The sequence below is a fragment of the Dreissena polymorpha genome, chromosome 5 (assembly GCF_020536995.1).
Source record: "Dreissena polymorpha isolate Duluth1 chromosome 5, UMN_Dpol_1.0, whole genome shotgun sequence".
Lineage (NCBI taxonomy): Eukaryota > Metazoa > Mollusca > Bivalvia > Myida > Dreissenidae > Dreissena > Dreissena polymorpha.
In genome coordinates this window covers 8,343,219-8,369,748 of record NC_068359.1, presented here as the reverse complement: position 1 = coordinate 8,369,748, position 26,530 = coordinate 8,343,219, and the positions used below count along the sequence as shown (strand labels likewise).

The window sequence follows — 26,530 nt, the reverse complement described above, 5'->3', positions numbered from 1 at the left end:
TAAGTTTTAAAACTTGAGTACCAGCATTTATTTTATAACTTTTCACAGTATAAAAAATATTGGCACTAACAAAGGCAAAGTCTAAAACAATAAATGACATGACAACTTAAAAGAAAAGTCAATATATCAAAAGCAGCAATGTATATTTTAAAGTTTACAATATTTACATCAGAATGAACGCTCTTAATATGTACAATGGAAGATCATGTAATAAAAGAATGTAACAAACATGAATAAAAAATGTTTGGCATCAGTCATGATTGATATAATGTATGATGATCCTGCATCAAACACACCTCAAACACACAATCAATACTCCATACAAGGTTCTATATTCCGAAGACTTTCTGGCATCAAGTATTGATTTCAGCTAACATTTATTTTAATTTATTTCTTTGATGACAGCTGGTATTAAGAAAAATAAAGTCATCTAACATGAAAAATTAATTTTAAGTTTGCAGTCAATGTAAACAATAAAATATTCATTTCCACATGTTCGCAGCAAATTAGGGGGGGGGGGTGAGAGGGGGGTATAATGTGGGGTGTGGTAATTTATTAGATGATGTTTAAAAAAAAAATGGGGGGGGGGGAAGGTTGGGGGGGGGGGGGGAAGGAATTCTGGGTAGGGGTATGGGGTATTGTTTGGGTGGAATCCATTGTGGTATTCAGGTAAGTGTTGTTTTGTCAAAGTAATAATAAAATGTGATCATAAATAAAGAAGTTATGGCAATTTAAGCAAAATGTTCAATTATCTAAGTGTAAAAGGGGCCATAATTATGTCAAAATGCTTGATACAGTGGTCTTCTCTTGTTTATAGGTTGGGGTCATGTTGGTAAACAAGTATGCAACATATAAAAGCAATATGTCAAAGGATATAGGAAATATTTGGAGTAGTACACAAACTTTAACATAGATTTATCAATAATATTTTTATTCAAAGTATAAAAGGGGCAATAATTATGACAAAATGCTTGATAGAGTTGTCTGCTCTTGTTTATAGGTTGGGGTGATGTTGGTAAACAAGTATGCAAAATATGAAAGCAATATGTCAAGGGACAATGAAAATAAATGGGGTAGTACGAAAACTTTAATATTTGCTGCATATTCTAAGTGGAAAAGGGGCCATAATTATAACAAAATGCTTGATAGAGTTGTCTGCTCTTGTTTATAGATTGGGGTCATGTTGGTAAACAACTATGCAAAATATGAAAGCAATATGTCAAGGGACAATGAAAATAATTCGGGTAGTACGAAAACTTTAACATTTGCACGCTAACACTAACGCCGACGCCGGGGTGAGTAGGATAGCTCCACTATATGTATTTCATATATAATAGTCGAGCTAAAACTGAGTTGTTTTCTGAGAAAACTGGGCATAATGTGCGTAAAGTGTCGTCCCAGATTAGCAGTCCGCACAGGCTAATCAGGGACAACACTTTCCGCCTAAATTGGATTTTTTCAAAGAAGAGAGTCCATTTCAACGAAAAATGTTATAACAGCGGAAAATGTCATCCCCGATGAGCCTATGCCCAGTTTTCTCAGAACACAAATTATTAAGAGTATGTATGCATTAACTGATACAGAACACGACTCAAATTATTAAGAGTATGTATGCATTAACTAATACAGAACACGACTCAAATTATTAGAGTATGTATGCATTAACTAATACAGAACACGACTCAAATTATTAGAGTATGTATGCATTAACTGATACAGAACACGACTCAAATTATTAGAGTATGTATGCATTAACTAAAACAGAACATGACTCAAATTATTAGAGTATGTATGCATTAACTGATACAGAACACGACTCAAATTATTAAAGTATGTATGCATTAACTGATACAGAACACGGCTCAAATTATTAGAGTATGTATGCGTTAACTGATTCAGAACATGATTCAAATTATTAAGAGTATGTATGCATTAACTGATACGAAATTAACTAATGATTCCAAATGACTAGAACAAAAAACATCATTATATTACTGGAACATTATCAACAAATTCATCTAAATTATTAATTATAAAGTGCCTTACTCAGTAACATTTTCCTGGCATAATTTATCCTTTTGTAAGCAACAATTGCTGGTCATATTTACATAACCTGTCACTTCTGAGCCTATTTCACCTCAATTCCTATTTGCCATATCTGGCTCTTATTTGGTCAAGACAAAAATACTAAAGCTGAAGATACTAGCTAACAAACATCATGTACTTTTTACATAATTTTCATGAAAATGTACTAACAAATCTTACATAAACTCATTAATGAAACAAATATCATAATAAACTCTCAAAAATCTATATAAAAAGAGCACACATAAAAACACAAATTAAAAGGAATAAGTATAAAAGGTTAATGCCCTCGGGTTTGTTGGGACTTTCAGAAATACAAACACACTAACAATTAACTACATGTATTAACAAGATGTCATATAACATGATTGGTGCAAAATAAAATGCTGAAAATCGCCCAAAATCTTTTTTTGTCAATGCTTTAACTGTATATGTTATCAGTTTGTATCCAAACTTTCATTAACTTTGGCAAACTCAATTTGGTAATTTTTCCCATCATATTCGGTCGCAAGGCTTTTCTTATTACAGTTCTACAGTGTTCCTTCAATGACGCTGGATTTTCAATTCGGTGGAATATAGCCTCCAACAACTGAGGGTTACTTTCCACTAAGTGTAGATATGTATATCTCATCAAATATCTATCAGCACTAACATTGAAACCTTCTGACAAGAGAAAACAAATGATGTCCTGACTGTTCTGTCGACACGCTATATACATGGGCGACAAAGAATCTGTATGGTCCAACCTACAACCGGTTTCAACAAGAAATTTCACAACCGAAAGTTTGCGTTCCTGAATTGCAACAGTTAGCGGTGATTCTCCGATGTTGTTCAGGGAATTCAAATCAGCACCAGCATCTAACAGTTGTTGGATGATGTCCATGGAGGCAACTTGAACTGCGTAATGCAGAGCTGTTTCTTTTGCCCGGGACCTACTAAAAGACATATCATAAATATGAACAGCGCTCTGATAAAGCCAGGGTAAGTGCATGAATTTAAAGTGTTGTCCAACAATAGCCTGCGCAGTACCAGGGTAAGTTCATGAATGTAAAGTGTTGTCCAACAATAGCCTGCACAGGGTAAGTGCATGAATGTAAAGTGTTGTCCAACAATAGCCTGGCATGAATGTAAAGTGTTGTCCAACAATAGCCTGGCATGAATGTAAAGTGTTGTCCAACAATAGCCTGGCATGAATGTAAAGTGTTGTCCAACAATAGCCTGGCATGAATGTAAAGTGTTGTCCAACAATAGCCTGGCATGAATGTTAAGTGTTGTCCAACAATAGCCTGATAAAACCAGGGTAAGTGCATGAATGTAAAGTGTTGTCCAACAATAGCCTGGCATGAATGTAAAGTGTTGTCCAACAATAGCCTGGCATGATTGTAAAGTGTTGTCCAACAATAGCCTGGCATGAATGTAAAGTATTGTCCAACAATAGCCTGGCATGGATGTAAAGTGTTGTCCAACAATAGCCTGGCATGAATGTAAAGTGTTGTCCAACAATAGCCTGGCATGAATGTAAAGTGTTGTCCAACAATAGCCTGGCATGAATGTAAAGTGTTGTCCAACAATAGCCTGGCATGAATGTAAACTGTTGTCCAACAATAGCCTGTGCAGTTTGCACAGGCTTATCAGGGACAAAACTTTCTACTTAACCTGGATTTTCATTTAGAAGAGACAAACATTCCATGAATGAAGACAGTGTTGTCCCTGAATAGCCTGTGCACATTGTGCAGGCTAATCGGGCTGTATACAGTACGCACATGCATTAAGCCCTATTTTTTCAGAACACTGCACATATGATTTAGGGCTGGACATTCACTTTTAAGGCCACTTGTTCAGTCAAACTGATTCCCTAAAAAGTCATTGTTTTCCTGACCTTAAGAAGTGTCTGTAATACTCTAGTATATAATTCAATAGTAACAGAAATAGTAGTTACAAAACTACCAAATTTAGCCATTGCTGCCAAACCAGTACTTGACAAGAATGCATTTATCTTTTGAAGGTTTGTAATTACTGCTTACACCGAATATAGATTATGAAAAATTCTCTGTTTTTTAGGATTTTAAATTAAACAGAAAATACATCTTTAAACAGACAATATGTCATACAACTATTTATATTTTTGTTTACCAAGAAACCAATATTAAGAACAGGAGTACATTTTTACATGTCACTTACTTTCAGAATTTCTTGTTTAGCTTTTTCAGAACTAATATTTTGTTGGCCCAGACTGAGCAAAAACCAGTAATGTTGAGCAATAAATTTGTTAAATTCTGACTCACAAGGGTGGTGGTTTTTGTTCCAGATGCAACCTTACATTAGGCCAAAAACACTTATTTTAATTAATTACTGCCATTCACAGAACATTATAAAGATAAAAGCATTATTGTAACATTCTTGTACAGCACTCCTACAGTACGAGTCCTACTCATATTATTTTTATTAATATATTTTTCTAAATATACTTAATACACAATAACACAGTCATGTCACTTTACAGTGAATGTTGTCCTTATTCTGTTAAACTTTTATTTTTTTATATAATAATATCAATTTATTAATATTTAAGTACACAAATAGAATACTTGGTAAGTAATACAGATATGTTTATTGAGCCAAAGAAAACTTAAATATCAAGCCATGGCAAGAAGCTTAAGTTTTCATGTAATACAAACAACTTGTTTGTTTTTTACTCTTTAATATTATATTATTTTTATTTTTGAGAATAATCAAAAGACAAAGAAACATCAAATCAGGTCTTTTAAATGAACATGTTTGCTGTTTCTAACAAAGTGAAAATACAGATTCATTTAAACAACTGGTTATTATTTTGTCAATGCAGGAGTGTTGATGGCATAAGATTATTTAACTCACTAGTGGACGTTTGCCCCATTCTTGATCAGTAATCGTGTGACCTCTGACCTCTCATGAAGCACGGCAAGGTCAAGTGGAGCACTTCCTGTCACATGGTTAGGACGGTTGACATCACTTCCTGCTTGTATCAGCAGCTCAACTGTGTCAAAGTGACCAGAGCTGATTGCTTCGTGTAGTGGTGTGTCACCTTCGTTGCTTACCTTTAAATACAGACAATTTGGGTTAATTGACCAATTGCAAAAGCATTGTTTTGTCATCCTCTCTGTTTGTCTACAATTATTTGTCCAAGGATTTACAGTAAAATTTATCGTGTTTTGCAAAAATGTGCTAATCTTATATACTATAAATAGATAAAGGACAAGCACAAGTTGATGACGGAATAAATAAGTAATACATTATACTAATAAGCCCTGTGTGAATAAAGTCAGTATTTGTATTTATATCAAAATATATGACATGACATAAGCACTTTCGTTTTAATTTTTTTTTTAATTTTCAACAGTTTTTCTGTTACTGCAGCTCTAAATAACCTTTTCACTTTTCCTTGCTGACCTGGTGCTTAGTGCATATGCTTATGCCAGTAACTGACAACTGTCCTAACTTAAATCAGAGATATTGGGGAGAACGGCAGCATGAAATATTGATGGCTTAACATCTGCCAATCATAGTTAAATTAATTTATAATTGAAGTTAATCATCAAATGGGGAAATTAAGAGTTTATCAGTTCAAATATTTAATAACAAAGCACACAGGTCTGAACTTTGTTTGTGATTTTAAAATGAGCATGTTGTTGTGATGAATGAAAATTAATCATTTAACAATTATGGGGATGTGTTAAAACTTTCATGCTGAATATTTTATATGTTTATTGCATGACTAATTTCTCCCCAAGTTATGAAAATAAATATGTTTATTTAAGAAAGTTTTTTGTTGCTGTAGACACATGTATATATCCTCTTGAAATCTGGAGGTTTGATTGTCCTGGTCTTAGTTCTGAATCTTTGCTCATAACACATTTTAAACATAAAATTTAAGCAAACAAGGGTTTGTTTAAGGATATACATCTTTTTCATCACAGGTTCACATGTGAATTAATTAAGTTAAAGAACTTTATGTTTAGATGAAAAACTTTCATATTTCTGCCCTTTTTCTCCTTACACTATAGACCTTCCATGGCTGCAATTTAGGAAGTCTTAGAACTTTCATGGCTGCAATTAAGGAAGTCATAGAATTTTCATGGCTGCAATTTAGGAAGTCCTAGAACTTTCATTGCTGCAATTAAGGAAGTCCTAAAACTTTCATAGCTGCCATTAAGGAAGTCATAGAATTTTCATGGCTGCAATTCAAGAAGTCCTCAAACCTCCAAGACTGCCATTAAGTATGTCCTAGAACTTTCATGGCTTCAACTAAGGAAGTCCTAAAACTTTAATGGTTGCACTTTAGAAAGTCCTAGAATGTTCATGGCTTCAATGCAAGAATTCTGAGAATTTTCATGGCTGCAATTTAGGAAGTCCTAGAAATTGTATGGCAGCAACTGAGAAAGTCCTAGAATTTTCATGGCTTCAACTTAGAAAGTCCTATAATTTTCATGGCTGCAATTTATAAAGTCCTAAAATTTTCATAGCTTCAATGCAGGAATTCTGAGAATTTTCATGGCTGCAATTTAGGAAGTCCTAGAAATTGTATGGCAGCAACTGAGAAAGTCCTAGAACTTTCATGGCTGCAACTTACAAAGTCCTAGAATTTTCATGGCTGCAACTTAAGACGTCCTAGAATTTTCATAGCTGCAATTGAGGAAGTACTATAACTTTCATGGCTGCAATTGGAGAAGTCCTAGAACTTTCAATGCTGCAATTTAGAAGTCCCATTACATAAGAGTACATTACTCCCATACAACTGTTAATGAAAGCCCTGGATGGCTTACACCATCAACTGTACTCAGTATAGTATACAACTTACAACACTTATATTAGCCCCAGCTTTTATAAGCAGGTCCGCAACATCTTTGTTCCCGTGGTAACAAGAATGATGCAGTGCCGTCCTGCCATCAAGGTCATTGAGACCTAGATCCACCTTCAAGGTCACCAGTTTCTTACACACTGTAAATAACCCTGAAACAGAAACCCATGACAGAAACTTAAAATGGATTCTATCAGGTTGAACAGCATATATGACATGACAAAAAGAAAAGAATCATGTAACAGCTACTGTCAGCTATATGTGAGATCCCACTTGTCAAGGATTTTCTCAATGTCAGTTGTATATGATCTCACAAACGTAAAGGCATATCACCATGCATACATGCCATACGTCCCGGATTGTCCCGGGCAGTCCCGGAAATGAAGAACTTGTCCCGCTGTCCTAAAAATATGTCAAATGTCCCGGAATTTACAAAATCCATATATACATGTACCTTATCTTAGGCTAAACTGCACCTCGAATCTGTGTATATCTGCAGCGTCTCCATGACAATGCCTAACCCGAATAGGCAGACTACGCTCCGTGTCAAAATCGATCAATTAACAGGGGTCCTGTTATCATATCGATTGTCTCATGTTCGCGGTCAAACCGAAAAGGCGGCATTGTTTAATGTAGTTGTTAATTGACTTTAATCGACTATGTCATTATTTCCCGCTGCGTAAGGGCAAAGGATATTTGTTCACACATCTGAAGTCCAACATCGCTGAGTAAAAAATTAAAAGCAGTTTATGTTCGCACGTTTAACCGACAAAGAAGTTGAGTAAAAAAGTAAGCATACAAAAACGTCATCCTCACTAGGTTTATTATTGTCTTGCTCTAAACCCCTCGTAAACAAAACTTTAAAAATAATAAGTGAATTTTGAATTGCGTTCGCCATGTCAAAACGCCCAGCAGATTCGCCCACTTGTCCCAGCAGCAAAAAAGTGACATCATGCCACCCAGATATTATGTCACAAACAAAAATGATCATTTTCTTTCTATCAAAAGAATGCAACATGCCATAGAACAGGAAAAGCAATATACATGGCAATACCAGAAAACCAGGTTTTCAACATTTAATTTTTTATTTATTTCAAAAAGTAATGTAATTCCAACCTAGTTATAAATGTAAGCTACCAGTATACGATTTTTAGATCAATATCTCTTTCCAATTTTTAAGTTATTATGCAGAAATCTTGTTTTTTTTTATTGTTCGTAACTGTGACCTTGACCTTTACTGGACTGGCCCTTAATAAACTTCTCTGCAATGTCTTAAAATAAGCAACCTACATACAACATTTGATACAATACCTACTCAAAAATAAAGTTATTGAGCAGAAACTGTTTCCCTAATTTTAATAACAGTGACATTGACCTTGACCTGACAAGTCCTTATTACAACCCATAACAAGGTCTCCTTACAAGCAAGTTACAACCCATAGCAAGGTCTCCTTACAAGCAAGTTACAACCCATAGCAAGGTCTCCTTACAAGCAAGTTACAACCCATAGCAAGGTCTCCTTACAAGCTAATTACAACCCATAGCAAGGTATCCTTACAAGCAAGTTACAACCCATTGCAAGGTCTCCTTACAAGCTAATTACAACACATAGCAAGGTCTCCTTACAAGCAAGTTACAACCCATAGCAAGGTCTCTTTACAAGCAAGTTACAACCCATAGCAAGGTCTCCTTACAAGCAAATTACAACCCATAGCAAGGTCTTCTTACAAGCTAATTACAACCCATAGCAAGGTCTCTTTACAAGCCCGAATTACAACCCATAGCAAGGTCTCCTTACAAGCTAATTACAACCCATAGCAAGGTCTCCTTACAAGCTAATTACAACCCATAGCAAGGTCTCCTTACAAGCTAATTACAACCCATAGCAAGGTCTCCTTACAAGCTAATTACAACCCATAGCAAGGTCTCCTTACAAGCTAATTACAACCCATAGCAAAGTCTCCTTACAAGCCCGAATTACAACCCATAGCAAGGTCTCCTTACAAGCTAATTACAACCCATAGCAAGGTCTCCTTACAAGCTAATTACAACCCATAGCAAGGTCTCCTTACAAGCAAGTTACAACCCATAGCAAGGTCTCCTTACAAGCTAATTACAACCCATAGCAAGGTCTCCTTACAAGCTAATTACAACCCATAGCAAGGTCTCCTTACAAGCCCGAATTACAACCCATAGCAAGGTCTCCTTTTAAGCCCGAATTACAAACCATAGCAAGGTCTCCTTACAAGCTAATTATACCTAAAGTTTCATCAAGATTGGTCTATTCAAACTTAAGATATTGACAGAGAACTAATTATCTTTTTAGAACAATTACAATGACCTTGACGCAACATACCACATATACTGGTACATTCCCAACCAGTGACCATGACTTGTCCAAAAAGCAATCCATATCTAGGTCTCCATAGAAGTTTGATACATCTAAAGTGTCATTAAGATTGGTCAATGAAAATTTAAGTTATTGATTGGAGAGCACCTGTTTGAAATGCCCCCACCATACCATCTGCCTGATAGTCCAAACCTCAATCTAATAGCTAGCTTTTTTCATTGTTGAAAACCTGGTTAAAAAGTTAAAGAGATACGTTACCCAACTGGGATGCAAGAATCAAAGGTGTTATTCGTTTCTGTGAAGCATAGTTAAGGTCGTAATTTGGCATCAATAGCAGTTGCTGGACTTTCTCAATATCTCTTTTCTGCATGGCGGTCAAGACGCGTTGGTTCAGCATTCCATGGTACTCCATTCTCTGTTAAGTAATATTTCTAAACACCAACACTGCATGTATTAATGGAAATTTTGAGTAATATACTCAAGGCTAGCTGACATTTACTAATGTTAACTGGAAGTTAAAAGTGTAAGCTTAGTATTTTTATAGTTATACGTTTTCACAGTACATAAAACAGAATATGAGCATACAAGATGTAAACGTAGGTACATGTATACATTCAAGGTTTGTTTAAGATAATGATGGTCATTATGTAATTGCCATAATAACTTTGTTTGTTTTTCAACCATTAAAGTAATATATTCATATAATATTCATTTTAAGTTGTTTGCTTTGAAACAACTTACGTTACCAGAAAATTTGACTGTAGCATGATATTACTACAATTAACAAAACAAAGTAAGAACTGTTGGATAATTTGTATCCAATATTTCAGTTCTTCAACTACATTCATTCAAAAATTGGAATCCAATATGTGAATAACTCATTTTGTATCTTCATCAATATCTTCTATCAAACCAAATACAACATTTCAATATGTTTCTTTGTAATTTCTTTGTAATTTCTTAAATGCAAATGTAAGTGCATAAGTGTGTATATACGTTACTTTGTCGATATTCATCAACTTCATTACAAGTTTCAATGTCATCAAATGCAAAAATTTACTTAAAGAAGTGTTCATAAACAATAATCACTCGATACTAAAAAAATGTGAAAACAATAAATAGAGTTAACCTCAGAAGAAAAAAATCACAATAAACATGGTCCCATCTGTCTAAAAATCAGGGCCGTACCCAGGAAATGTTGACTGGGGGGGCCCAAACGGGGAGGGTGCGGGAGGGGTTGGCCCTCCCGAATAGATTTTTTTTTATTAGGCACTGTTCAAGGTGAGTTTTAATGCATATAGAAACATATGTTGCGTTATAAATTTATGGATATATAACAAGTAAATCAGCACCTTTCTGAAGTCTAAAGCTTTAACCATTACGGCTGTCCATAAAGTATGTCACGCTCCAGGTGGGGGGAGGATGAGTAAGAAAGTGACAGTTTGTGACATGGGGGAGGGGAGTCAGGCCATGTGTGATGTCACACATTTATTTAAAAAAAAATGTATAATTTATTTATTATTTCTTTAGTAGAATTTAAAAATAATTTTCAAAAATTTGTGAAACATTTGAATTAGTTTTATGTCAAAATAAGACGAATTGCGTATCTCCTGATTCTGTTGTTCGAATGTTTAATAGGCAACTTGGCTGGGCCGGCTTATTCAATTGGCACAACCTCCACACAGATTTCAATGACGAAATAATTGGACTGTTCCATTTTTAGTTAGTAAAGGGTTGAAAGAAAATCTTAATTATAATTTCGTTTTTATTAGAGGTAAACACGTGGATAAATATTCATACTGCTCATCGTAACAACCCTACAGTTATAAAAGCCTGTAATGTGAAAGTTCTTTTACCAGTAAGTGAAATTTTAATACGGTTTAATAGTGAATTGAGTTTTAGATTAAATTTAAATTAAGTATGAATTTTAAAAAAATGTTTGAAAGTGCGAGTTTGTGACGTACTTTAGGGAAGGGGGTCCAAGATTTTGTAACAGTTTGTGACATGCCGGGGTAAAAATGGTTTAAAAAAAAGCGTGACATGCTTTATCAACGATCCCTTGGTGTGCAATTCACACACATGTTTAAAGCTTTAGATTTCAGAAATGTATTACACTTTATAAAGAAGTAAAAGCAACCATTGAAACTAAAAAACCTTTATTATGAAATTTAACATAAAGTATGACTGTAGAGGAGGTTTGATTTGAAAGAGAAAATACTACTATGGTTATATGTCAGTAACTGACATATAACCTACTAGTATTTTCTCTTTCAAATCAAACCTCCTCTATATAAAATTTCAAAGTAAATTCATTATAAAATGTTTATCATCTACAAGACAGTTTTCACAGAAATGTTTAATAAGCTATGACTCTAGAGGAGGTTAGAATTCAAAAGAGAAAACATTATTATCGTTCAGACCTACGACCTTCTGTAACAGTTCCATCCATTCGCTGTTTCTCTTTCCTTGTCCAATTAAAAGACATGTTACACCCACTATCAACAGATGAAGCATTGAGCACAATGGGTAATTGACAGATCGGGGATGTGTGTACAAGGTGATAAGAAAACAATGCCTAGGGGCTTATCTCCACTGGCGAGTAAATTAGCGCTAATCCCCTTGTGTATCAGGGGCAATAAAACAAATCTGCACATTTGTATTGCAGGGAAGTGTACTGTGGGCCCTTTCATGTGAGAAAATTTGCAGTAGACCCATTATTAAAATATCATAACTCGACAGCCAGCTGGGGGGGCCCGGGCCCCTGGGCCCAGTGCCTGGGTACGGGCCTGAAAAATAGTCACTAGAACTCATCATAAAACGTTGTATCGAGTGGTCCTATGATATAAGCATTAAGGTTTTTAATTAGCAAATATATTTTCAACCCCCCCCCCACAAAAGATCACAATTACAGACTGCATTAATTACATTAAAAAAGTTCTAAATGAGTGAAAATTCAAATATAAATCTAGATCTGTTTTTTTTTCAAATAAAAAAGCAGGAAAACATACCTGTTTCAACTGACATAAGGGCTTGAATGAATGATTCCAACTGTGACCAGATAAACAGAGGCCATGATTTAAGAACTTCAAAAGATAAACCATTCAGTTGCACGATGCTTCATTATCAATGGACCATCTGTCTTCACATCATGCCAGTCTGCCTAAGGCTACTGACTGTTCCTGCAAAGAATGGTTTAGATAAGAATCACAATGAAATTGATAATTCATTATAATTCATGAACATTTAACTGATAACCTTAATGTCATTATTTCATGAGGATTGATCAGATCTTTAAGTTATTTTGAAATTATGATCTTTACTTCATTAATGATTTAACACAACTCAAGTTTTATTCTTGTTTTACATGTACTTCTTACCTTGAGTAACTGTGGTCATTTTGTACATTAGAATACTTAAAAGAACTACATAAATTACGTAAATGATTTTAACACATTTTTATGGTCTACATGACTTTTTTCAAATGATTTTTAAAAAATACTTTTAAGCACTACATGATGTAATGTAATAATGACTGCATTGTTGTTTGCATTTGATAAAAAGATATGGCTAACATGATGACAATTACCAATTAATTCCTCCAAACCAATCACTATTTTTAAAGCTAAGTTATGTAATTTTTATTTTCAAAGATCTATAACTGTGTAACTTTAACTATAACTGTTGTATAATAAGCAAAAATGCGTAATTTTGTAGGCATAAGTTTGAACAGGGACCTATACAAACAGTTTTGTTTGTATAGGTCCCTGGTTTGAATCCTGAGGCTATTATGGATGCCAGTGTTGAAAAAAAAATGTTTGCATTGTAAATATTTTCTATTTAAATAAAAATATTTACAATGTAATAAATTTATTATTTTACTAGATTTATTGCTACTATATAAATATATGAAATTACTATACACTCAGTCCCACATCTAACCCAACACTTTTATAATTCTATTTTCTAGAAAAGGGTTCAAGTTATCAAGTTGAATTTTCAAATGCTGTTGTTTGTGATCTTTTTCTACTTAGCTCCATTGAAATCATTCAAATGCTTTGACATCTCTGTTTCACACACAGACGTGGTTTCCCTTTGCTGCATTTGCAAATGGAAGTATGTGAATAGTTTTCAGGTTTTCTTCCGCAAATGTTTTTCTAAGGACAATCTGATTATTTATTCAAATATTTGATTCATAAGTGTGGGTAGGCAAATGTGGCTGGGTTAATTGTTAAAGCAGCTATGTATTTAAACATCAGCTTGTATCAAATGTGCAACACAAGTATTACACAACCACCAAATCACACAGCGCTTTGGAGGCTGATTTTAACATTCAATCTGCATTAACTAAGTTATGAAAGTTTCTCAACTAAATAAATGTATCAAATTGCCATAAGAGCAATGATTCAACATACAAGATACTAAGCAATCAGGAATTGATAACGATTTTTCTGCAGGTCCAATTGTGATTCAGTGCTCCAGTACTCCAGGGTCGCAGCAACCTGCCGCCTTGAGGTTCCACCCAGCCCTTTGGACCCCAAATATGCCCTTTTTAAGTTTTTATATCTGATCACATTATTGAACAGGAAATTTCATTTGAAAGTTTCACTAAATTGATTTATTTTTTCCCAGTGAAATTAGTTTTATTAATTATAAAAATAAGTTTTAAATGAAAATACATGTTATATGAGAAATATACATTGTAATGAAACACTAAGAAAAGCTTGATACCTTGCTGTTTTAGCATTGTAATAAAAAAACTTGCATTTGTTTACTTGGATGTGTGTTTTAATGGCAAAAACATGTATATTTTGTGTGTAGTGATTAGTACAAAGTAATAAAGCGATCGGGAGTTCGTGCGTTCGCTCCCCACTCGGGGAGCATTCTCATTATCTTCTCCATAGACACCTAGTACTGGTTCTTCCCAGGAAACGGACTCGATAATGTCCCTCTGCCTATAATGCTCTAAAGGGCGCTTGGCAGTATAGATAGATAGATAGATAGATAAAAGTAAGAAAGGCTCAATACTTTGCTTTTTTATGGAAAATATGCCACAAAGTAAATATGACCGCACACTCTGAAGTGCCCTTTCAATAAATTAGCACCCTCCCTAGATGATAACATGTTACCTCCCTAGATGATAACATGTTAATGATTTTCATTGTATGCATACATCAATTTTGATAATCATTTTCACTGTTAATACGATTAAATGTATAGCTCAACATTTTTAAGGTAAAGCCTACAGTAGTAAATTATGCTTGCTGCTTGTTTAAAAAATACACGTGTTTGAATATGGTATATAGACAAAATGACATTTACTGAACTTGAAGAATTTTATTTTTAACATTACATCATATATAATACATGCCATTACCAAATCAATTGGCAAATTGATAAATTCCTTGATACTTTTTGGCATCAAAACCTAACTATAATGAATGTTTGAATGATACAAGTTGCAGACTACTATTAAATAACAACTCTAGCATCAAATACAACACAATAAATGCTATGACAACTTGTATTTAACCACATTATTCACCTGAAAGTCATCTGCAGCTTGCTCTAAATTTTGACAGATGGCTCCAAAAAATATTTGGAACCTTTCGGTATGTATCGCTACAAAGGTCAAGGTCGAAAATGGCAGCCTCCATACGGCGTTCGATTTTGCTTCAGAAACATTTACTAAATCTGCGTCCACTTTGTCGGGTAGTACTTAAAAAATTACTATTTTTAATTAATTTGGTTATTTTTTTTACTGATTTATGTCGTTCTTTTGTGCATTTAACTGAATGATTGGTAATTATCAATTTAATTTCCTTTTTTAGTTTTAAAATTTAAGTGGGTGGGGTGGGGAGACTTGTTAAGTTAAACGTTTGTTTTGCTGTTGATTATATTGAACTTATCAACTCCTCATAGCTTCCGATTAGATGAGTATACAACCACAAACTGGACTTATGTGAAAAATCCTTTCACAGAATTGAACCTGGGTCTCCACAGTGATGCTCGATTGGTCATTGTCGTCTCGGGTACTACTTACATGTACCCCGGGTACTCCTTAGTATACTTACATCATACATGTACCCCGGTTACGGTAAATATACTTAATCGAACCCGGTCGATATTAGACTGTACCCGAATTGTATTCCCGCCCAATATCCGATGTTGTAAAACGCGCTACCGATTATCTTAAACTTCTTTTTAAAAAAATCTGCAAATAAAATGCTTTTTGAGCATGAGTTTCGATAATATAGATGTTATTTTACAGAAAATTGACAAAAATTTGAATAAAATTGATTTACAAAAAAAGCCGACAACGACCGATATCGGTAAATTTCCGGGGTACGTTATAGTATATTTACCGTTACCGGGGTACATGTAAGTATACTTATGAGTACCCAGGGTACATGCAAGTCGTACCCGAGCCACAGGGATAGTAAGGTACTCTAACGGTACAGTTAAGTCCGGCAATCTTGCATGTCCAGTAATCTTGCCCACTTCGCAGTTGCGAATTTCGCAGACGACTAATGGTTTTCTTTAGTGATGAAAGATGGAATTTCACAATTTTAAGAATTAACAGATTTAAAAGGTATGTATTCCTTACAAAATAAAATCGGATCATCACATTTTAACAGCGGTTGCGTCACCCCTATACATGTATCGTAAACACTGACCTGCTTACGATAAATTCGAAATGAATCACAAATTCCCTGCAGCCTTTAGCGTTTTCATACTTTAAATTAAAAAATTCATAGATCCAACATGTAATTTAGCATTCCGTTGCACATTATCTGATCAGTTATGGTATTTTTAGACATTGTAAACATATCGCATCAGACAACATTGCCATTTCCCGCCATTCCAGGGTTCGCACACGGCTTGAAAAGCGCTTGAAAACGAGTCCTAGGCTTGAAAAGCCCTTGAACTAAGGTTGGCCTTGAAAAAGTGCTTGAAAAGTGCTTATTTCATGTAAAAAAGCCTTGAAAATGTCTATTTCTGTTCAAAATTACTTTTATCATTGCCACGAATTTTAATCGTTCTTAAGGAAAATATTACGAAAATTTATCATAAATTCCTTTGCGCAAAAAGTTGAGTACGAAATATAAGTTTTGTACACTATTGGGTACGAAACGTTAAGTGTACACGTCACAGATTATGTGTACTAGGTCAGAGGTTCTCCGTTGTGATTTATTTTCGCGAGTCAAAATGCAGCGATGGGGTAGTGTCGTTTCAAAGCAGAGTGGTTAACTGAATATTCCTGGCGCTACTTTCTGGTCATAAACACTGATGAAATGCAGAAAAATGCTTAAATAATTACCACTTATACGAAACGTCAACATTCTTTAAATATGAATATTCATGGCGCTATTTTCTGGTCATAAACAAGTTGTCAAAATGACGTTTATCGTTATGTTTTGCGCGAAACTTATGAATATTCCTGGGTACAGAAAACAAATGACATTCGAAAAGCACAATGTTTGGTCTATATGAAGACCATTGGTGTCGGGGGAATGGGGGAAAGCGCTTTGAAAAGCCACTATAAAGAGGAAACCCACAAAGAAAACATGAAATTGAGAAGCAAACAGGGTTCCTGCAATGTGTTTATGGTGAAACAGGAAGGTACTATTGTTAAAACTGTTGAATCTAAAACAGTCATAAACAACAACAGCCCTGTGAAATACAAAATGTAATAGTAACTGACTTATGTTTAAATAAAATGAACTAGTCTGTTTGATGTGAGCATAGAAAGAGACAATGTGTTTGTTTATAATAACTTTAAAAAGTAAATACATATGTGAGACTCATTGAGTTAAGGATGGATAACGTGTATTTGTATGTAATAAATAACATGTATGAGTTATTGTGAAATAAGTTTAATGTGTTCAAGCAAATAAATGATATATATGTTAATCGGCCTTGAAAATGAAAATTTGGCCTTAAAAAGTCCTTGAAAAGTGCTTGAATTTAGGTTTGAGATTTCTGTTTGAACCATGCATTCTGTCAAACCACATTTGGTATGATCTCCGCATGCGCAATGGCCTTGTTTTGATATTTTCTGTAAACTATGGAAGCATGATCGTGGTAAAATTAAACCTGTTACGCATAAACATTTTTTTCATGCATACAGGTACTTTTTTAATAATTGTACACTATTACTAGATTTGTTTATTTCTAGTGAAAAAAGCACTAGTAATCCACATTAAATTTGAATGGTTTTACAAACTGATTTTTTAAAATAATTTTCTGGAATGTTTTTATACCTCCACAAACAAAGTTTAGGGGGTATAACGACGTGAACTTATCTGTCGCTCGGTTGTTCGGTCTGTCGGTCGGTCCGTATTAAGTGTCCGCTCACTAATTCAAGTAGTTTTCATTCACCAAACGTGGTCAGAAATTGTATCTAGATGATGTCTAGGCCAAGTTCGAACATGGGCCTTGCTGGGTCAAAAACTAGGTCACGGGGTCACTTAGTGCGTTTTAAACATTCAGCATGTCCGCTCTCTAATTCAAGTAGTTTTCATCCGATCTTCACCACACTTGGTCAGAAGTTGTATCTAGATGATGTCTAGGCCAAGTTCGAACATGGGCCTTGCCGGGTCAAAAACTAGGTCACGGGTCACTTAGTGCGTTTTAAACATTCAGCATGTCCGCTCTCTAATTCAAGTTGTTTTCATCCGATCTTCACCAAACTTGGTCAGAAGTTGTATCTACATGATGTCTAGGCCAAGTTCAAACATGGGCCTTGCCGAGTCAAAAATTAGGTCAGGGGGTCACTTGGTGCGTTTTAAACATTCAGCATGTTGTCCGCTCTCTAATTCAAGTAGTTTTCATCCGATCTTCACCAAACTTGGTCAGAAGTTGTATCTAGATGATCCTAAGGCCACGTTCGAACATGGGCCTTGCCGGGTCAAAAACTAGGTCACTGGTTCACTTGTTGCATTTTTTAACATTCAGCATGGTGTACTCTCTCTTATTCATGTAGTTTTCATCCGATCTTCACCAAACTTAGTCAGAAGTTTTATCTAGATTATTGAACGCTTAGGCCTTGGATCATGAAACTTTATTCACATGTAGGTACATTGATCATAACTCGTAGATGGCCCCTATTGATTTTCAGGTCACTAGGTCAAAGGTCAAGGTCACGATGACCCAAATAGTAAAATGGTTTCCGGATGATAACTCAAGAACGCTAAGGCCTAGGATCATGAAACTTCATAGGTACATTGATCATGACTCGTAGATGACCTCTATTGATTTTCAGGTCACTATGTCAAAGGTCAAGGTCAGGTGACCTGAAATAGTAAAATGGTTTCTGGATGATAACTCAAGAACGCTTATGCTTAGGATCATGAAACTTCATAGGTACAATGATCATGACTCGCAGATGACCCCTATTGATTTTCACGTCACTAGGTCAAAGGTCAAGGTCACGGTGACCTGAAATAGTAAAATGGTTTCCGGATGATAACTCAAGAACGCTTATGCCTAGGTTCATGAAAATTCATAGGTATATTGATCATGACTCGCAGATGACCCCTATTGATTATCAGGTCACTAGGTCAAAGTCACAGTGCCAAATAAGGTCACTAGGTCAAAGTCACAGTGCCAAATAACGTATTCACACAATGGCTGTCAAGGTCACGGTGACTCAACTTAGAAAAATGGTTTCTGGATGATAACTCAAGAATGCTTACGCCTAGGATCATGAAACTTCATGATATATTGATCATGACTCGCAGATGAAATAATGATGAAACTTGACCAGGATGTTTGTCTGGACAATATATAGGTCAAGTTTGACATATGGTAAAGATTGAATGAACTGACTCCTCTCAGGTGAGCGAAATTGGGCCATCTTGGCCCTCTTGTTTAACATTCAGCATGGTGTCCGCTCTCTAATTCAAGTAGTTTACATCCGATCTTCACCTAACTTGGTCAGAAGTTTTATGGAGATGATCTTAAAGCCAAGTTAAAACATGGGCCTTTCTGAGTCAAAAACTAGGTCAAGGGGTCACTTAGTGCATTTTAGAAATTGAGCATGGTGTCCGCTGGTTTTTGTGAAGACGACATGCAAAATATTATGTGTCAATGCGGCATGTGGGGGTATTGGTCACAGCTGTGACAAAGCTCTAGTTTGACTCTAATTGGACACCATATGTCTACAATTTTGCCTAAATGGGGTCATTACACCAAGTGCCCAAGATTACCGGACACTGCAATAGTTTGAAAATGAGGTGAGTCATGTTTGTTTTGAAATCAAATCAGTTTTTCACTTAATTTATCAGATATTTTTGTGTTAATAAGCACATGAACTTGTTATTTTCATAATAAATTTAGATATTATGTTGTCAAGGTTTATAAGAACATGTTTTTAAATCAATTGACCATTAACTGCGCAAGATTACAGGACAGCATCGTATCGCTAAAACGCAAGCCAAACAGCAAGGCTGTTGGATGTGACATTATTTTGCTACACTCCTCCTCCTCCTCTAAATGCTTCAAGGCACAGACACACCCGCTACATAACAGCGTGGCTTTCATCTGCATGGCCTTCCCAGAAATAAAAACACAAGCTCAGATCCATACAGTTTGTATTGGCCTTGTTGCCATTAAAGTGCAAAACCCAGAGCTCCATCAGGGGGTTGAACCCAGGTCTTCAGATTGGTAGACACTAACACCGCATTGGTAAAGAACAAGCCCAACAGCAGGGATGTTGGAAGTGACCTTATATCACTACACTATTAATATGAAAAATCCTTATCTCTACCAGGGATTGAACCAGGGTCTTTTGAGTGGTTGTAAGACACTCTTATTGCGTCGCCAAAGAGCTAGCACTATATCAATGCTGTTAGAAGTGATCTTATTTCACTAAACTCCTCCCCCTCTTAATGTTTAAAGACCAAGACACGCCTGCAAAATCCTGAGCTCCACTGGTGGGATTGAACCCAGATCTCCAGAGTGGTAGTCAGACACTCTAACCGCGTCGCTAAAGAGCTAGCCCAACAACAAGGCTGTTGGGAGTGACCTTATTTCACTTTAGACTTTAATCATTTGTCTAAACATTTAACAATGTTTTGCTTAATTTCTTATAAAAATGTGCAGCCTGTGCATGGGCATATCAGTATTTTATACTGGGGCCCGTTTCAATAAACATTGTAGTACACATCTATGATACGATACATTTTTCGAAGATACACAATTGCGAAAGTCCATATCATATGATTATAAATTTTCAATACTTAATTAATTACATTGACATCTTAAGCGCCGTATATATTTGACGAGCATGGCGAGCTAGTTCGTCTACTTATTAGCATTACACAATTCTCTCGTAAGTTAAAATTGTCGTAAGATCGTTTATGAAACGGCCCCCGGGTCCATAAATTGTTTTGCAAATAAGGGTCATCACACTGTGATAATTGATGTGAGTTCTTGATTTAGGAAGGGGGGGGGGGGAATAAACATGAATGCACCAGGCCTTTAACCTCATTGAAAAACGTGGCCACATTGCATTGAATTTGAAGACAGAAAGGTTAATAACTTAATAAGATTATATATATTTTTGTCAGGATTTTGCCAAGTATGGCGGCCGTAACACAGTGACAGCACTGACAGGGGATGGAGTCGGCCCTGAGCTACTGAAACATGTCCAAGAAGTGTTTAGGTGAGACCATAAAGAACATTTTTAAGATAAATGATACTTATTATGTCTATGTTTATCTTGACTCAGACTCTGCCAAACACCAGAAGAACCAGTCAGACATTTTTTCTGCTTTGTTTGGATTCTTGTCATACATTTGGTTGAAGTCAGTCAAAGGTGTGGTTTAAAGTTTAATCTTATAGGGATATAAAATAAATACTTCAAAATACATGTAAAAAGGACGATGACCAGACCTCTTGTCTAGTAAAGGATAAATGGCTTATGGGAGACTGAAATTGCCAATTTAATTAGGAATATTTGTACACTTACAGATATGCCGGCGCCCCAGTTAATTTTGAGGAAGTGGACATACATGGCAATACAACTGATGAGGAATACCTGAAAAGTGCCATTCTTTCTGTTGGCAGAAACGGTGTAGCCATTAAAGGTGCCATTTTGTGTATTGTTATGTGTATTTCCTTCAGAGAGATTCAATATATCAGGAACAGTAAATTAAGTAAATAAAGGTTTCACTTAGCATCCTAAGTTAGGTTCTTTATTTATAGCAAGTTTTTGTGATCCATGTTTGTCTGTGGTTGTGATCCATGTTTGTCTGTAGCCCATCATCACCCTTTAACCCTTTGCATGCTGGGAAATTTGTCGTCAGCTTAAATGTCTTCTGCTGAATTTCTAAAATTAGCATTTTTTTCGATTTTTTTTCAAAGAATATTATCAGAATAGCAAACAGTTTGGATCCTGATGAGACGCCACGTTTTGTGGCGTCTCATCTGGATCCAAACTGTTTGCAAAGGCCTTCATAATTCGGTTCCCGCACTGAAAGGGTTAAATTCTTAATGCTGTAGAGATCCACTCTATTTGGAAAATAGTCATTTAACCGAACTGTGAACAAGTCCCTTTAAGACAATAGAAGTCATATTTATTGCTCAATCTTCATGAAACTTGTTCAAAATGTTGAGGGAAACAAATAGGTCGATAGGTCAAATTAAAGAAGTCACATTTGTGAGTTATGATCCTTGTTCACTGAAATCTTGGCGCCATGAAGCTTGGTGTTAGTAAAACTGTTTGAACACTCTACAAGTTATACTTATTTCCCTGTCAAGAAACTTGCCCAGAACATTGAAAAAAGTAGTGTTGTTATGGTATCTGAGATATGTTTGAAAATGAATGTGGTTTTGTTAAAACTTTTAACTTAAATGCAAGGCTGCGATGTGTCGGGGTAGTTTTCATTATTAGTTCATAGGTGATTGACCTTGATGTGTAGATGATATAAGAAAGTAATTTCAGCTGCAACCGGTTTTGGCTGAATGGTGGCCCTCTGTCAGTTTGTTCATGATATAATATACTATTATTAATATAGTCAACAAAACTTTGTGAATGGAACTGCTTTTTAACTGCTAAGTGGATTTTGTTGAAACTTGAACAGCTAAATTACCTTAATGTGTAGATGATAGTAAGGTAAGGAATTGTGGCTGCATTCAGTTTTGGCAGAATAAGGGCCAATTGTCTTTTGGTCCACTGTGTAATGCATGTCCAAACATATGTTGTTTGGGCATCAGTGTCTTTCATGTATTTCTTGCTCCTATTAATGGTATATAATTTGATTGTGCCTCAGTAGTACAACATACATATTTTGTTGTTTTCAGGAAATATCTCCACCAACTATGACAGCAATGCACAGTCAATGAATGTCAGACTAAGGTTTGTTTTAATTTTTCTGCAGATCAAACAGTAGTACTTTCCTCACAGCAAAATAGAACACACCTATTATTTGTCTAGCTTTTCTCATCATGTTTAAATTGTCAATTAATCATAGAAAATAGGGGCACAGTATTTGCTGCTATGACTGAACGCTTGCTCCTTCCCAAATGCTGTGTGTTTAATTTAGAAGAAGACAGACGTGTAAGTTCTTTCTCAATCCTGATATCATAATAATTTTTGGATTGCCTCGGTCGAGATGGTTAGTACAATAGAATTACGCACTTTCAGTACCACGTGATATGACGTCATTCCGCCTTTTTGTAAATTGTCTATGCTAGTGTTTAGATTGCCAAAAACGTTTACAATTTATATCTCGATCAATGTTCGGAAACGCCTCGCGGTAGACAAAGGAAGCAAGTGGAATCAATAGGAGGGCAATACTCAATTTCGGCAACCCTACTCAGGAAATGTTTTCTATTGCTTTTTGAGGGAGATTTTTCGTGCTCCATTTAGTATTCGTGCTCCATAAAGTGTTCCTTTCAATACAAATTACAAAGGGGGGAGCGGCGTTACTGGGCAATCTGTTACTTCATTCAAAAATGTTATCTACGTTTAATTTAGCAAATGATGGGGGCAACCCCTAAATACGAGTCAGTCACACAAATTATGGTGTTAAGCGCACAATAACTTGAACGTGGCTTGTCAGTCTCGCGGAAACAACACATGGCAAGGGGCAATTATGTAAACGCGCTTAGTACATTATATTTAATTTTCAAATATATATTCAAAACATTTCCGTTTATAATGGACACAGTATTTTAAACAAATAATCTTGGTTACGTACACAAAAATCATGTAATAAGTGTGTAACAATAAGCTATTCTAATTAAAGCACTGCAGCAGGTCTGTTTTTCTACTACAACAGTATTATGTATTTTATATATCATAAATTTAGCATTGTTTGATTTTTGTTGGCAATATAACATGTTCTATCATAATAATTACTCATTTTTTGGGTGTTGTTTGTGCACGTTATTATATTTTAGCAAAACGTCTCTTTTTCTCTTCACAGCAATTGTTTATACATAATGGTGTCTACCTTATTAATAGCTTGTTTTCAGTGTAATCTCAGTCTGTTATCATTCCCTAGCTTAAACACAACGTTTCGTGTATTTGGCATTTGTTAGAAAAACATTTGCGCTGCACAAATCCTAACTTTGAGATAACAGCGACAATATTGTGGAAACTTAGCGAACATGTATTTAAGTTAGCAAACATGTATTTAAGTGAACAAGTTTGTCTTACATGTTGTTAATTTGTTAACTTGATTTTAAAAAAATCATTATTTAATTTCAAAAAATTTCTGCATTTCTTATATTAATATTTGTCAAATACAATTTCCTATTTTCAATAACAAGTTAAACTCAAATGTTTACAACAAAAATTCCCAATATAATTTTACAAACAAAAAAGTATATGATGTGTTATGCTAGGTTATGTTAGTTTCTTTCTTGGTACGCATTTCCTATTTCAAATTGTGCAGTTTAAAAAAAAACAACGTAAATTGCATCGTAAACAAACAAAAAATTAATTTATTACACAGTGGCAATCCCTTCTTGGGTCCATTAACTTCGTTTGCAGGGCAATTCCAGCCGGCCGCCAGTTTTGTAAAATATTTATCAACACCACCTGCGGCATAACAACGGCAATTCACCGCATACATATAACGCAAGCTGTTAGGCAATACCTTAAAATGTGGCTAACCTTTTTGCGCAATTTCAAAAAAGTGTCAATTTTCACTGACGTTTATCTTGTGGTCATATAAAAGTGGGTTCTATAGGGGCAATCGCGTTAACGTTACGTCGGTGTACACATATATGGGTCTCCTGTTTACACCTAAATTAAGTTGGTTCAAGGCTAAAGCTAAGTTGGCAGGTGTATATAACTAATAGTGTGTAAGACAACATTGGCCAGTCTAGTGTTTATCATTCAAATCTGTACATATTGGCTGCTTTCAGGGAAAACAGGGCTTAATGCATGTCAAATAAAATTAGCCTGTGCACACTGATTACGGTAGCCTGTGCAATGCACACAAGCTGATCAAGGACGACATTTCTGATTGTAAAATGATTTTCGTTTAAAGAGTCTCTGTTGCTGGATGACAATTAATGCATATGCATTAAGCCCTGTTTTCCCAAAATAAAGCTTAAATTATATTTTTTATAAATAATTAAAAAAACAAAACACATCTGGACCTGTGCTTTAACACACACTCTTTATAAATTTGAATGGGTTTTGTTCATTTAAAACTTGCAATATAAAAAGCTATAACATAATTTTTAAAACTCAGTTGTGTCTAAACTTATACAACAGCGAACACATACAGTGCCTTCAGCGCTTTCATTAGTATGAGCGTTAGCTCACGCAAATTTTACAGACCATATTTTGCAAATCAGTATGTGGCAAGAAGCTTTAGGTACGGTATGGGAGACAACCCCACTGCCTGTTGCAGCAGACAATAAATTCCATTCTCCTAGCAAAGTTGTAGTTCGTGCCTCAACATAAATGTAAATATTTTAAACCACTGTGTATTGGTACACTGTGCAGATGGTTTATATGACTCATAGTGTTAACAGCTTGTAAAACGAAATTGGCCAGTCTATCATTGAAATCTGTACATATTGGCTGCTTTCAGCGAAAACGGGGCTTAATGCATGTCAAATAAAATTAGCCCGTGCATACTAATTAGCCTGTGCAATGCGCACAAGCTAATCAATGACGACATTTTACAACAGCAAACACGTACAGTGCTTTCAGCGCTTTAATTATTAATATCGCAGGCCATAACATTAATTATCTATCTCTTAATGCCACAACTCATGCATTAAACATTTCAGCTTAAAAAATTAAAGCAATGCCATGGGAAAAAACTTCTATGTGTCATCTCGCTGGTGGAGCAATTATTGGTATTAAACGATCGGGTTAACCAGTGTGTAATCGCTGGTTGAGCAATTTTTGTGCTAAAACGACAGTGTTTCAAACAGTGTGCTATCGCTGAGCGAGTTAAGCAGCCATGTCACAGGTTACAAATAGTTTGGTGGCCTTTGGACAATACCGCATCAGAATTTGTGGGGGATAAATTTGTGAAATTTATTGTGGCGGAAAATTCTGTTTGCCGGAGGGTTGGATGGGCATGCGTACTTATTCTACAAAATTTATCTCTACAAGCTAACCTTAGGGACAATAACTCAACACATTGGCTCGAATGGACTCTGGGCTTCATGCGTAGTATATCCAAGTAATTAAAAGGTTAAGCTTAAAAAAATAGTAGCAATGCCGTTGGGGAAAAACTTGCATGTGTCACATCGTATTCAATGTTCGAGTTATAAAGTGTGTAATCGCTGGTTAAGCGATTATTGTGATTAAATGACTGAGTTTTAAAAGTGTGGACTCGCTGGTTGAGCAAGTTAAAAGTGTGAAATCCCTGGTCGAGCGATTATTGGTATTAAATATCCGATTTAAAAGTAATGGTCAAGTGAACATTGGTGTAAAGAGTGTCTAAAGGTATTGTGTTAATGGTCAAGTGGCCATTGGTATACAAAGTGTGAAAAGGTATTGTGTTAATGGTCAAGTGACCATTGGTATAAAAAGTGTGTAAAAGTATTGTGTTAATGGTCAAGTGACCATTGGTACAAAAAGTGGTTTGTAAAGGTATAGTCTCCGGTTGAGCGATTAATGGTCAAGCGACTGGTAGAGCTAGGCTTAGCCCAATTCAAGTGAATGGTTTTTCCTGGCCCGGTCGCTTGATGAGCAAGAACATTTTTATTTTGGGTAGGCGGTGTTGCTACTATATTTATACTTACTTCACATCGGTAATTTAACGTGTGCTCGTCCACCT

General features: G+C 35.4%; 2 protein-coding genes across 6 annotated transcripts in view; one reads left to right on the top strand and one right to left on the bottom strand.

The window, feature by feature from the left end:
* Positions 1-589: 589 nt before the first annotated feature.
* LOC127881010 (26S proteasome non-ATPase regulatory subunit 10-like) lies at positions 590-14,909 on the bottom strand. Of its 3 annotated transcripts, none has more exons than XM_052428585.1 (6): positions 14,815-14,909; positions 12,281-12,451; positions 9,531-9,703; positions 6,923-7,074; positions 4,963-5,162; positions 590-3,020 (listed from the first exon to the last, which is right to left on the bottom strand). In XM_052428585.1, the coding sequence occupies exons 3-6, from the start codon at positions 9,682-9,684 to the stop codon at positions 2,507-2,509; spliced, it is 1,020 nt and encodes a 339-aa protein (XP_052284545.1). In that variant the 5' UTR covers positions 9,685-9,703; positions 12,281-12,451; positions 14,815-14,909; the 3' UTR covers positions 590-2,506. The 3 variants fall into 3 exon arrangements, with proteins under 3 accessions (XP_052284545.1, XP_052284544.1, XP_052284546.1); XM_052428584.1 differs by having other exon boundaries at positions 9,531-9,687; XM_052428586.1 differs by having other exon boundaries at positions 590-3,017; positions 9,531-9,687.
* The window catches only part of LOC127881012 (isocitrate dehydrogenase [NAD] subunit gamma, mitochondrial-like), a 48,403-nt gene continuing 36,756 nt past the window's right edge, over positions 14,884-26,530 (top strand). For all 3 annotated transcript variants that reach the window (XM_052428588.1, XM_052428587.1, XM_052428589.1), the window contains exons 1-4: positions 14,884-14,981; positions 20,843-20,937; positions 21,246-21,361; positions 22,578-22,632. In XM_052428588.1, the coding sequence (XP_052284548.1) occupies positions 14,913-14,981; positions 20,843-20,937; positions 21,246-21,361; positions 22,578-22,632 (335 nt within the window). In that variant the 5' untranslated portion in view covers positions 14,884-14,912. The remainder of the gene's footprint in view (positions 14,982-20,842; positions 20,938-21,245; positions 21,362-22,577; positions 22,633-26,530) is intronic.

Coding starts and splice junctions, on each gene's coding strand:
- LOC127881010 (XM_052428584.1), bottom strand. CDS start 12,373: ATGGTTTATCTTTTGAAGTTCTTAAATCATGGCCTCTGTTTATCTGGT. Junction 7,075..9,530: donor GATTCTTGCATCCCAGTTGG/GTAACGTATCTC, acceptor TTTCTGTTTCAG/GGTTATTTACAGTGTGTAAG. Junction 5,163..6,922: donor CTGGGGCTAATATAAGTGTT/GTAAGTTGTATA, acceptor CTGTATTTAAAG/GTAAGCAACGAAGGTGACAC.